This window comes from Cetorhinus maximus, chromosome 16 (genome assembly GCF_964194155.1).
Source record: "Cetorhinus maximus chromosome 16, sCetMax3.hap1.1, whole genome shotgun sequence".
Taxonomy (NCBI): domain Eukaryota; kingdom Metazoa; phylum Chordata; class Chondrichthyes; order Lamniformes; family Cetorhinidae; genus Cetorhinus; species Cetorhinus maximus.
In genome coordinates, this window is record NC_135894.1 from 90425887 (window position 1) to 90438182 (window position 12296).

A 12296-nucleotide genomic window follows, 5' to 3' on the forward strand; every position below is an offset into this window, starting at 1 on the left:
TTTAAATGCCACAGCTACCATGGTAGGATTTCAACACGTGTCAAGTGATAATTAGTCCAAGCCTTTGGATTAGTAGTCCAGTAACATTACCACTGTGCTACCATTCCCTTGTGACTGTACTTCCAAAGATAAACTGTGAATGGCTTTGGAGTTTGAAAGATGCGATATAAATGCAGTTCTTTCTTCATGTGGAGATCCTCACACTGTAGTGTTGGCTCTACTCTACTTTAAAGGGAAAATCAGAAGTAATTTCGTTGCCCAAAGAGAGGTGAGAATGTGGAACTCATTAGCACAGGAAGCAGTTGAAGCGAATGGTGTAGATACATTTAAGGAGAAGCAAGACAAGCCTGTGAGGGAGAAGGAAATAAATGGTGGAATTTAGAGGAGCAAAGATGGGAGGAGGCTTGACTGGAGCATCAACACCAGCATGGACTGTTTGGGCCGAGTGGCCTGCTTCTGTGCCATATGTCCTATGTAATCCTATTTGCTCAGGACATTAACACTTCCCTGCTTGCATGGCACATGTTCGACAGAGAGAGAGAGAAAGGAAAAGAAACATGAGTCCGTCTTTGTTTAAATGTCGAGATTCTCTGGCTTTCTTACCTGTTAAAAATCAACTGCTGACTGGGAATTTAGCCAGATGGGACAGTACGCCCATCTAGACGTGTGTCCCAATGTGTCATCAGGAAATATCGACCCAGCTACGATGAAGGAACAACAATAATGCCCGAGTTGGTTTGCTGTGTGACTTGGAGGGGAGTGTGGGTGCATCTGCTGCACTTGTCCTTCTAGGTGGCAGAAATTGTAGGTTTGGAAGGTGCCATCAAAGAAGCCTTGATGTTATACTGCAGTGTGTGCAGTCTACATCAGGTCTGCAATCGGGAGGTTTATAGAATTGACTTTGGCATCTGAAATGTATTTACACTGAGAGGGAGTGGGAATGTAAATAACTCTTTCACGCTCACAATCAATTTAACTCCTTGAAAATGAAGAAAACCTGCATGAATAGTTAAAGGCTAGCAGCAGCTTAAATCCTGGTGAATGACTGCTTCCCTTCCCTGAAATAGCAGGTCACAGTAGGAATTGGGTGGCACAATGAGTTAGCACATGGCTTTAAACTTTCCCTGCAGAAACAGCAATCTCGTTGCCGTTCAGTGCAGCTCCAGGCCTAAGGCACAAAACTGCCTCGATGGAAATTGATATGAGTGGGTAGGTTGGATTGCTGAGCTGCAGCCTGGAAGTGCAACGTACAGGATGTGCCTAACAAAGGCAAAATAGAGGGAACATTGCCCTGCTGCAGCCTGAGCATACCTGACCTGGCACTAAAACACCTGGAGCGGAGATTGTATTTGTTATTATGAGGCATTTTAATAACACGTTATCATGACAAGTTTGAAATCTAGCTCTCCTGGTTGCTTTGTGCTATTTTGGGACTGCAGTAATAATTGTCACAGCCCAAAGGCACTGCTGTTCCAGAACTTTCTGGAACACTGCCATGGGAGCTAATTCTGGCACGACTGATGGATTATTTTTCCTCACCCAAAGAGCTTGTGCTCCACAAGTTGCTGGAATAGAATTGAAAGTTAGGCTAAGCCTGTATCGAACCTTGGTTAGACCACACTCAAAGCACTGCGGGCAGTTCTGGTCTCCATATTATATAGAGGCACTGGAGAGGGTGCAGAGAAGATTTACAAAGATGGTACAAGGAATGAGTGGGTATACATTTCAGGAAAGGATTGACAGGCTGGGTCTCTTTCCTCTTGAAAAAAGAAGGCTGGGGGCTGAACTAATAAAGGTCTTTAAAATCATGAAAGGTTTTGACAAACTGGATATGGAGAGAATGTTTCCTCTTGTGCAGACGAGCAGAACTAGAGGCCATAAATATAAGATAATTACCAAGAAACCCAACAGGGAATTCAGAAGAAACTTCTTTACCTAGGGAGTGGTTAGAATGTGGAGCTCGCTACCACAGGGAGTGGTTGAAACGGATGGGGTGCATTTTTTAATTCATTCATGGGATGTGGGCTTTGCTGGCTGGGCCAGGATCTATTGCCCATCCCTAGTTGCCCTTGAGAAGGTGGTGGTGAACTGCCTTCTTGAACCGCTGCAGTTCACGTGGTGTAGGTAAACCCAAAGTGCTGTTAGGAAGAGAGTTCCAGGATTTTGACCCAGCGACAGTGAAGGAACGGTGATATAATTCCAAGTCAGGATGGTGAATGACCTGGAGGGGAACTTCCAGGTGGTGGTGTTCCCATCTATCTGCTGCCCTTGTCCTTCTAGATGGTAGTGATCATGGATTTGGAAGGTGCTGTCTAAGGAGCCTTGGAGAATTCCCCTGCAGTGCATCTTGTAGATGGAGCACACTGCTGCTATTGCGCATCAGTGGTGGAGGGAGTGAATGTTTGTGGATGGAGTGCCAATCAAGCAGGCTGCTTTATCCTGGATGGTGCCAAGTTTCTTGAATATTGTGGGAGCTGCACTCATCCAGGCAAGTAGGGAGTATTCCATCACACTTCTGACTTGTTCCTTATAGATGATGGACAGGCTTTGGGAGTCAGGGGGTGAGTTACTTGTTGCACGATTCCTAGCCTCTGACCTGCTCTTGTAGCCACGGTATTTATATGGCTAGTCCAGTTCAGTTTCTGGTCAATAGTAACCCCCAGGATGTTAATAGTGGGGGATTCAGTGATGGTAATGCCATTGAACATCAAGGGGTGATAGTTGGATTCTCTCTTGTTGGAGATGGTCATTGCCTGTCACTTGTGTGGCACGAATGTTACTTGCCACTTGTTAGTCCAAGCCTGGATATTGTCCAGGTCTTGCTGTATTTGGACATGGACTGCTTCAGTATCTGAGGAGTCATGAATGGTGCTGAACATTGTGCAATCATCAGCAAACATCCCAACTTCTGACCTTATGATGGAAGGAAGGTCATTGATGAAGCAGCTGAAGATGGTTGGGCTGAGGACTCTACTCTAAGGAACTCCTGCAGTGTGGTCCTGGAGCTGAGATAACTGACCTCCACAACCACAACCATCATCCTTTGTGCTAGGTATGACTCCAACCAGTGGACAGTTTTCCCCCTGATTCCCATTGACACCAGTTTTGCTAGGGCTCCTTGGTGCCACACTCTGTCAAATGCTGCCTTGATGTCAAGGGCAGTCACTCTCACCTCACTTCGGGAGTTCAGTTCTTTTGTCCATGTTTGAACCAAGGCTGCAATGAGGTCAGGAGCTGAGTGGCCCTGATGGAACCCAAACTGGGCGTTAGTGAGCAGGTTATTTAAGGGCAAGCTGGACAAGCAGATGAGGGAGAAGGGGGTGGATGGTTACGATGATAGATTTACATCAGGAATGGGCATGGGCTTCTTGTGTCGAATGGCCTGTTTCTGTGCTGTGTATCCTATGTAATTCTATGAAGTCAAAATTGATAATGGCCACCTGGTACCTTGGTGAACAACAGGGTCAGCAGTCTATCTCCTGAAGTAATGAGAGTAAAAGATTGGAAAAGGACCAGTGGAATGATAGAGAAGGAAATGGAATGACTTATAAAGTCAAAACGTGTACAGCAAATGAAGGAAGTGAAGACTGGATTAAGATAGAAAAAAAAGAGGCAAAAGGGAAAAGTAGGGGGAAAAAAATGACTGCTGCGAAATGTGATGCATAGCACCCTTTTTATTGGTGACCGTAATGGTCAAAAATGCCGTCCGGATGTGCGTTCATACTTTCAGTGCGAGTTGTACCGGATGCCATTTTGGTGAGGGTGTGGCCTGTGCGTAGTGAATATCTGCTGGAAGTATGCAGAGTAGACACATCGTGACGTCAGTCAGTCAGGTGTGAAGCAGATCTGATGGCAGTGCTGCCGTGGGAGCTCATCACTCAAGCTAAGTGCCCTGTCATAACCTAACATAGCTCAAAACCCATTCAGCGGCAAGAAAGCACCAGCAACTACTTTCAGCTTTATTGATGACTGAATTCCACCGGCTGTTGCTTCAGTTGTATAACAGGTGCTTTCTAGAGCTATATATAATTGCTAAAGTTTACAGGGAGTGGTGCGGTGAGGTGATGTTGAAAGATTTGGTGTTGACATCAAGAAATCTGCAAAAACAAGTTGCTTCAAGGCCCGGGTGCAGTACGAGGCATTGCACCTAGAACACAGCATGAGCTGGGGATTGAGAACCAGGCAGCACAGCTGCTGGAGGAGAAAGGAGCAGAAGGGGAAGGCCCCTCAGTAGGAGGCTGTATCCAGCCAGTCTGTTCCAACCTGATCCTTAGTAAGACCATAAGACCATAGACATAGGAGCAGAAGTAGGCCATTCAGCCCATCAAGTCTGCTCCACCATTCAATGAGATCATGGCTGATTTGATAACCCTCAACTCCACTTTCCTGCCTTTTCCCCATAACCCTTGATTCCCTTACTGATTAAAAACCTGTCCATCTCAGCCTTGAATATACTTAACGACCCAGCCTCTACAGCCCTCTGCGGTAAAGAATTCCACAGATTGACTACCCTCTGGGAGAAGAAATTCCTCCACATCTCTGTCTTAAGTGGGCACCCCCTTACTCTGAGATTATGCCCGCTGGTCCTAGTCTCTCCCACAAGGGGAAACAACCTCTCAGCATCTACTCTGTCAAGCCCCCTAAGAATCTTATACCGTTCAATAAGGTTGCTTCTCGTTCTTTTGAACTCCAGTGAGTACAGGTCCAAGGGGCAATGTCGGACGTCTATGGCATCAGCGAGAATGTGCCCTGAAATTTGCCAGCTGCTGGAGTACAGGGATTGCATTGCCAGTGGCTGGGAAGGTGATGAGGCTGTGAACTTTGATGTGTCGGGCTCCTTCCAGGCTGGAACTGGGGATATTTGCGACATCTTGCAAGTTTTCTGTTCAATGTTGCTTCAGGGAGATCATGGATGACCTCTACAAAGAGAGCTGAAACATTTCATTCTCTCTTGCCAGACAGCAGCAGGCAGAATGAGCACGTGGCCTCGCAAGGACTGCAGGTTTTCCCATCCTGCAGGGCGCCATTGATTGCACGCACACTGCTTTGCGGGCACTGCATGAAAACTCGAAGTGGTGCAACCGAGAAGGATTCCACTTCCTCAAGGTACAGGCTGGTGCACGACCAGAAGCAACGAATCATGCAGGCCAATACTTATTTTTAAAAAATTATTTTTTTTATGGAATGTGGCCGTCGCTGGCTGGGCCAGCATTTATTGCCCATCCCTAATTGCCCCTGAGAAGGTGGTGGTGAGCTGCCTTCTTGAACCGCTGCAGTCCCTGTGGTGTAGGTACACCCACAGTGCTGTTAGGGAGGGACTTCCAGGATTTTGACCCAGCGACAGTGAAGGAACGGCGATATATTTCCAAGTCAGGATGGTGTGTGGCTTGGAGGGGAACATGCAGATGGTGGTGTTCCCATGCATCTGCTGCCCTTGTCCTTCTAGATGGTAGTGGTCTCGGGTTTGAACGATGCTGTGTAAGGAGCCTTTGTGAGTTGCTGCAGTGAATCTTGTAGATGCTACACACTGCTGCCACTGTGCGTCGGCGGTGGAGGGAGTGAATGTTTAAGTGGTGGATGGGGTGTCAATCAAGCGGGCTGCTTTGTCCTGCTTTGTCGAGCTTCTTGAGTGTTGTGGGAGCTGCACTCATTCAGGCAAGTGGGGAGTATTCCATCATACTCCTGACTTGTGCCTTGTAGATGGTGGACAGGCTTTGGGGAGCTAGGAGGTGGATTACTTGGTATCTTGGTATCTTACCAGTGTTATGGCAGCAGTCATCATACCCATATTCATTGGCAGCAAAAAAACCAAAGGGTGACTACTGGGCAGTAAAGACCAGCCACTGACCACATGGCTGCTGACTTGGGTGTTCAAAGCAGAAGCGAGCACTGCATATGCACAATGAAAGTCCTGCTGCCACACAAAAAGCAGGATGGAGCAGACAATTGGCATGCTGAAATGATGTACCTGCTGCCGGGACTGCTCTGGAGATGCCCTGCAGCACTCCCTAGAGCCGGCTTTAAGACTTATGGTGGCTTGTTATATGCTGCACAGCCGCACAATCATGAGTACGCAGCCATTGCCAGCAGCTGTCTGGCGCGGAGCTGAGGAGCGGGAGAAGTAAGAGGAAGGTGGAGGGAGGACACAACTTGTCTATGCACAACTCATCCCACTGCAATTTCAGTCCCACACCTTGCCTTCGCTCTGTTACTGAGCAGCCTTGCATCTGCTTTGTTACACATCTGCTGTGAGATGTGGGTGGGAGGCTCACAGCAGTCCTAAGTGACTGAGGGTGAAGTAAAGCTATGAATGTGAGGTATGTATCCTGGTTTGTAGAGATTGTTGGTAATTGAGTAATGGGTGTGTGGCGTGTTGAGCAGTGTCTGAGGTTATCACAGGGTTGAATGTGGCATTTGAAGATGCATGCACTGGCCTTGACCACCCGTGTGGGATCATTGAACGTTTTTGTGTTACTGCATCCGGGTTTTAGGGGCTGGAGGCCTGGCATTGATCTGCACAGCTGTCTGTCCCACGGCCTGTGCACAGTTTGTCTGCAGGGCCTCCTGACCCTCTGTGGATAGAACACATGTTTCCTTCTCTACATCTCCTTCAGCAAGGCCTTCAGTGCTGTCGTAGAACATGTTGGGAGTCCATGCTCTTCCATGTTGTGAGTTTTTCTAGGTCAGAATCAGTTTAGGACAACCTCCTGCAGCTATTCCAGCCAGAGTGCACCTTCCCTTTAAGAAGTGTGGTCTGGCTTTGAGTAGCTGGGGCTAGTTTTAAGTGGTGCCAGCTTGTCATGATTTTGTACTCCCTGCGTTGCAGCCGCTCAACAGTTAGTGTTGACTTTATGCTAATTAACAGGTAGCACAAAGTTGGCACGCTGTCTGCATCAGAAGCAACAGGCATGGAGAATGGCAGCTTGCATGATGGCTTGGGACTGGCAGGGGTGGGGGAGTGAAGTGGCAAAGTGGTAAGGGGGTGTATGGAGTGGGGCCGGGGGCATGGAGGAGTGAAGTGTCAAAGGCCTGGCATCCTAGGTGTGGTTGGAGGGTGGTGTTGGGGGTAGTGGGAACAGTCAGTCAAGATAAGAAAATGAGGGGCCTAAAGGGCGGAGCCAGCACTGTCTAAATATAGGTCCATTTCTGGGTGTTTGCTGGCAGAGTCCGTACAGGGCTTTGAGATCACCTACACATTTCAGCTATCCCTGGTGAAAGTGATCTCGGACAATGTCCTTTACAATGCCTGAAGGGATGGCCAGCTGAGCCTGGAAGTTCAGCCCTGCCCCACAGAGTGGCGAGTACAACACTGGACACTAACATGAACATTTAATAAAGAGTGAACAAAAAAAAACACATTAACACATTCTTCCGCAATAAATGAAGCGTCCCTAACTCCCATGTAAACATCAATGCATGTCAACCATGAGGCGTACCAGTACGTTTAGCTCTCTGACTAAGCTTGTCTCAACAAATAACGATGATTCATACATGAATAAAGTGAAAGCGATGCAGTGCGAAACACTTACAAGTGAAATTTAAATTTGAAAATCACCCCTGCTACCTTTGTGCTCTCAATAAGTCTTATATTAATGGCAATGCGGTTAGGCAGGAATGTTGTGGCTGTGACGAAGACCCTCCCTGTTTGTCCAGGAGGCTCCTGTATCACTGCCCATACCTGCTGTATTGTCAGCTGATGGTGGGTTTCGCCACTGAAAAGCTTCCCCCACCAGCACTTCAAATTTTATAATTGTAACCACGCGGGAACCAGCAAAAAACAAGAGAGCAGAAGTGGCGCCCACTTCCGGTTCCGCCATCAAGGATGGCATTCCGTGGTTAAAATTCCGCCCAGAGTTAGCATTACAGGTCGCTGACCTTTTACCAACCTACGTTTTTGACCAAGCTTTTGGTCACCTGTCTTAACACCTCCTTGCATGACTCAGTATCAAATATTGTTTGATAACACTTTGGGCTTCGGGATGTTTTATACTGCTAAGTGATGTTTAAAGGCAAGTTGTTGCATCGCTTTCAGTGTAACTGTCCTAGGCCAGAAGGAAGAATTATTGCGCAGTGATTCATTTTTGTAATTGACCATGTTTCAATGATCCCTCTGCAGTATCTTTGCTACGTTTTCCTAGAATTTGTGGCCACTCTAGGACATGAAAGTGGATTGGGATTGCAATCGTTGCCACATCTTAGTGTAGATTGATTCTTATTATTTCATGTTTTTTCTTCTAAACAGTTGTGCAGTGGCTCACATGCAGTCGAGAGTGCTGAAGTTGTTGCAGAAAGAACAGTATCACTTGGACCTCTGTATCGCAAGTATAACAATGGTGAGTAGTGTTTTGACTTTCGTCTGAGTGTGATGATGTACTGTCCAAAACAAATATTTCATCCAAAAGCAACATGCACCAAATGAAGCATGATGACCTTAATGAAGTTGGAGACTGGATCATAACAACTTGTGTAGCACACTTAATGTAGATGAAATGGCCCAAGGTATAATCAGGGTTAAATTGACGCATATATTAGCAAGATAAGAAGCTTCGTCCTTATCGAGGAACAATGTACTTCAGTCATTGCCAGTGTTTCCACCCAACCCTTCCCTTTTTCATCATCCTTGACATGGGTGAATTAGCAGAGTTGCGATCAATTATTCCTGCAGTCATGTAACAGTGACTTGTTTGGATAGGAACGGGGCCTCTTTAAAATCCTGAGTCTTGCTGCCAGGTGCCTTCTGTCCTTTAGCACATCACTCAAGGTACACTCTATAAATATGAAACTGGAGACACACGCACATTCCACCTTGGTACGCACACATGCAAACACAAAGGCCGATTTGTTCACCTCCCTAGTAAAGAGGTACCAAGATCAATTTAACAGTCCAATTGGAGCCATGGCTAAAGAGACAAAGACTTGTATTCGTAGCATCTCGCACGACCTCAGGATGTCCCAAAGTACTTCATAGTTGATTAAGGATTTTTGGAGCATAGTCATTGTCATGGGGGTAACATGAATTGCATAATGTAAGATCACTTCATAGAACAGACAGGAATTTGATGTTGGGCCTTCAGATTTGGATGGCTTAATTGTGTACTGGATAATGCCTTTACTCCTCCAGTGCAATGAGAGGAAAATATGTAGTAACTATATCAGATGACCATATTCTGCGTTCACATACTGATACTCCAGTTATTAATATTTGCACTATTATATCTAGCTGGGAAATTTATCATTCAGTTAGTTAAATAGATGTTGAAACAAAAACTAGGTTCATTAATGTTGATCATTAAACTACTAGAATACTGTAAAACCTGTAAAACTGCCCATTCAGGTATTAGTCTGGTAAACCTTCTCTGAACTGCTCCCAACGCATTTACATCCTTCCTTACATAAGGACCATTACTGTACACAGTAGTCCAACTGTGGTCTCACTAGTGCTCTGTATAACTGAAGCATAGCCTCCCTATTTTCGTATTTAATTCCCCTCACAATAAATGTTAACATCCTATTCGTTTTCCTAATTACTTGTTGTACCTGCATACTAGTCATTTGCGATTCATGCACTAAGACACCCAGATCCCTCTGAACCTCAGAGCTCCATAATGTCTCACCATTTAGATAAGACGTCTCTCTTTTATTCTTCCTGCCAGGATGGATAATTTCACATTTTCCCACATTACACTCAACTTGCCAGATCTTTACCCATTCACTTAACCTGTCTATATCTTTTTTGTAGCCTCTTTATGCCCTCTTCACAACTTTAGCTAGCTCCAAGTGTTTGAGCTAAAGGAGGACAGACAAGCAGCTCTAAGGCAGTGGCCTCCAATATATTTCTTTATATGCATGGAGAAATAACTGTATCTGTAATATTGCTGGAAAGCGAGACATGTTGCTGAAGCTTTTCGCCTTACTTTTATCAGGACAAATGTAAGGATGCCAAATTTCAAATAATCACAGCAATTTATACCACAGGGGAAAAGGATACTGATTGGCAAGTTGACTCTGATTGGCTGAGGCGTTGCCATGGAGAAAGCAATGGGAAATTATAAGCTTCCGGGTAATTCAAAAAAGGCAAAAGGGTTGAGCATATTTCTTTTGTTTGCAGGGAATGGATTTTTAAAAATAATTCTTTAACAAAATGTGGGTATCGCTGGCTGGGCCAGCATTTATTGCCCTCGAAAAGGTTCTGGTGAGCTGCTTTCTTTAACCGCGACAGTCCATGTGGTTTAGGAACACCCACAGTGCTGTTAGGGAGGGACTTCCAGGATTTTGACCAAGCAACATTGCAGGAACAGTGATATATTTCCAAATCAGGAAGGTGTGTCGCTTCCAGGGGATCTTGCAGGTGGTGGTGTTCCCATGCATCTGGTGCCCTGGTCCTTCTAGGGGGTGGGTGTCTTGGGTTTAGGAGGTGCTGTTGAATGAGCCTTGTTGAGTTGCTGCAGTGCACCTTGTAGATGGCACACACTGCTGCCACTGTGCGTCGGTGACGGAGAGAGTGAATGTGGATGTGGTGCCAATCAAGTGAGCTGCTTTGTCCTGGGTGATGTTAAGCTTCTTGAATGTGGTTGAAGCTGCACTCACCCAGGCAAGTGGAGAGCATTCCATCACACTCCTGACTTGTACCTTGAAGTTGGTGGACACACTTTGGGAAATCAGGAGGTTAGTACTGTGCACAAATGTGTGTCTCTTCTAGCAAGTGTAAATGTGCAATGTTATGAGCTCAACTGATTATCTTAAATTGGTTGTTAGTGTAGCTATTAGTGCACTCAGGATTGTTCTGCAAGTGCTGCCCAATCAGGGAATCACATCTAACAGTAGACGCTTTGTTTTGTGTTTTACAAACATGAGCTGGTTGAGTAGTCTGTACTCTGCCTGTTATGAACAGCTGGAGAACATGTTTGATTTGATCAACCAATCATTGGGATATATGGCCTACATATCTAACATCACATTGGTACTGAAATTCATACATGATGTTGCTCAATTGTGTGGTAGGCAGAACGTCTTTTTGGATTGGTGGCAGCTTCCTACTAGTGGAAACTATCACTCGCGTCACCACTGCATTGTAGCAGAGTGAAACGGCTAGCTTAACCTGTTATTTAAATTTTTGAGATACTTTGTCTTTCCAGGGTAATTTGAGGTAAACTGGGCACTGTTCAGGTCCAAAAGTGGTAGTCTTTGGCCCATTTGCAAGTTTGTGCGATGAACAATGATCTGATCAGGATAGCGACTGTGCTGCAGGACAGCTTTGCGCTTTGGGATAACTGAGCAGATAATCTGTTTTTAGGTGATGTTGATTGAGGAATAAATATTGGACAGCGCACTGGGAGAGAACTTCACTGCTCTTTTCCAATGGTCTGCGTTGACCTCATGGGCCAGATAAGGCCTTGGTTTAACACCTTATTCTAAAGATGGCAAGTCCAACAGTGCGGGGATCCAGGCGTGTGAGAGCTCTAGCTGTCTATTCTTTCAGGATGACCAAGATACAGGAGGATTGTAGATATCTCTACCTTCACTTAGACTTTCAATAGGAGGAGAGGAAAGAGGAACCAAATAGAAAAGACAGCGTCCTCCATTACCACTTCACCACTAACCAATGAAATCATGGTGGAATTCTTTCTAACCCTGTTTTTCTGTGACAGTTCTCTAACTGTGAGTGCTGTTGATGTAATTAAGCTGCTGATGCTTTTATCTTCTAACAGATGGTGGACCCATGGTTGAGCTGGATGAAAATGTCTCAGCAATGAAGGCTGTGATAGGACTCGGAATCCTCCTTTGCCTGACACTTGTAGTAATATCTGCAGTTGTGGTGACCATATACACCAGATGGGGTCGGAGCTTCATCGCCCAGTCCAATGGCCAGAACTACCAGGCTTTCGATAACTACTGATGATACGGAAATAGTACCAAGGATTGCGCATTGCCCCTGTCTCGGCAGAGGGACAGCCATGATTATGTCATTCATTTACCAGTACCTAAGTAGGAAACCCAAGTACTTTTTTGCCATTTTGCAAAAGGAATTCTGAATAATTTCATCTGTCTCTTTTAACGTGTTTCTGGGGAGCGGGACACGACTACAACCCTTTGAGACCTTTGCCCTGCACCAGTTCTGGTGTCTTGTTTAAACCTAATTTTCCTCATCCCACCATTGTTTCTAGCCTAGTTTCTAAGCTATTTAATTCCATCCTTAAACACCACCCCCCCGCCTCTTTACCCCCCTCCATCTCTTTCTTCTCATTTAAAACCCTTCTTAAAACCTACCTCTTTGACCAAGTTTTTGTCACCTGTCT

The 12296-nt window shown here is 45.6% G+C and overlaps 1 protein-coding gene across 1 annotated transcript in view; it reads left to right on the forward strand.

Annotated features, from left to right (window-relative positions):
- LOC144691898 (uromodulin-like 1) overlaps positions 1 to 11951 on the forward strand; it is an 84796-nt gene extending 72845 nt beyond the window's left edge. Inside the window, exons 27-28 of the mRNA XM_078560472.1 lie at positions 8243 to 8333; positions 11709 to 11951. Of these exons, the coding sequence (XP_078416598.1) occupies positions 8243 to 8333; positions 11709 to 11896 (279 nt within the window). The 3' untranslated portion in view covers positions 11897 to 11951. The remainder of the gene's footprint in view (positions 1 to 8242; positions 8334 to 11708) is intronic.
- Positions 11952 to 12296: the final 345 nt, after the last annotated feature.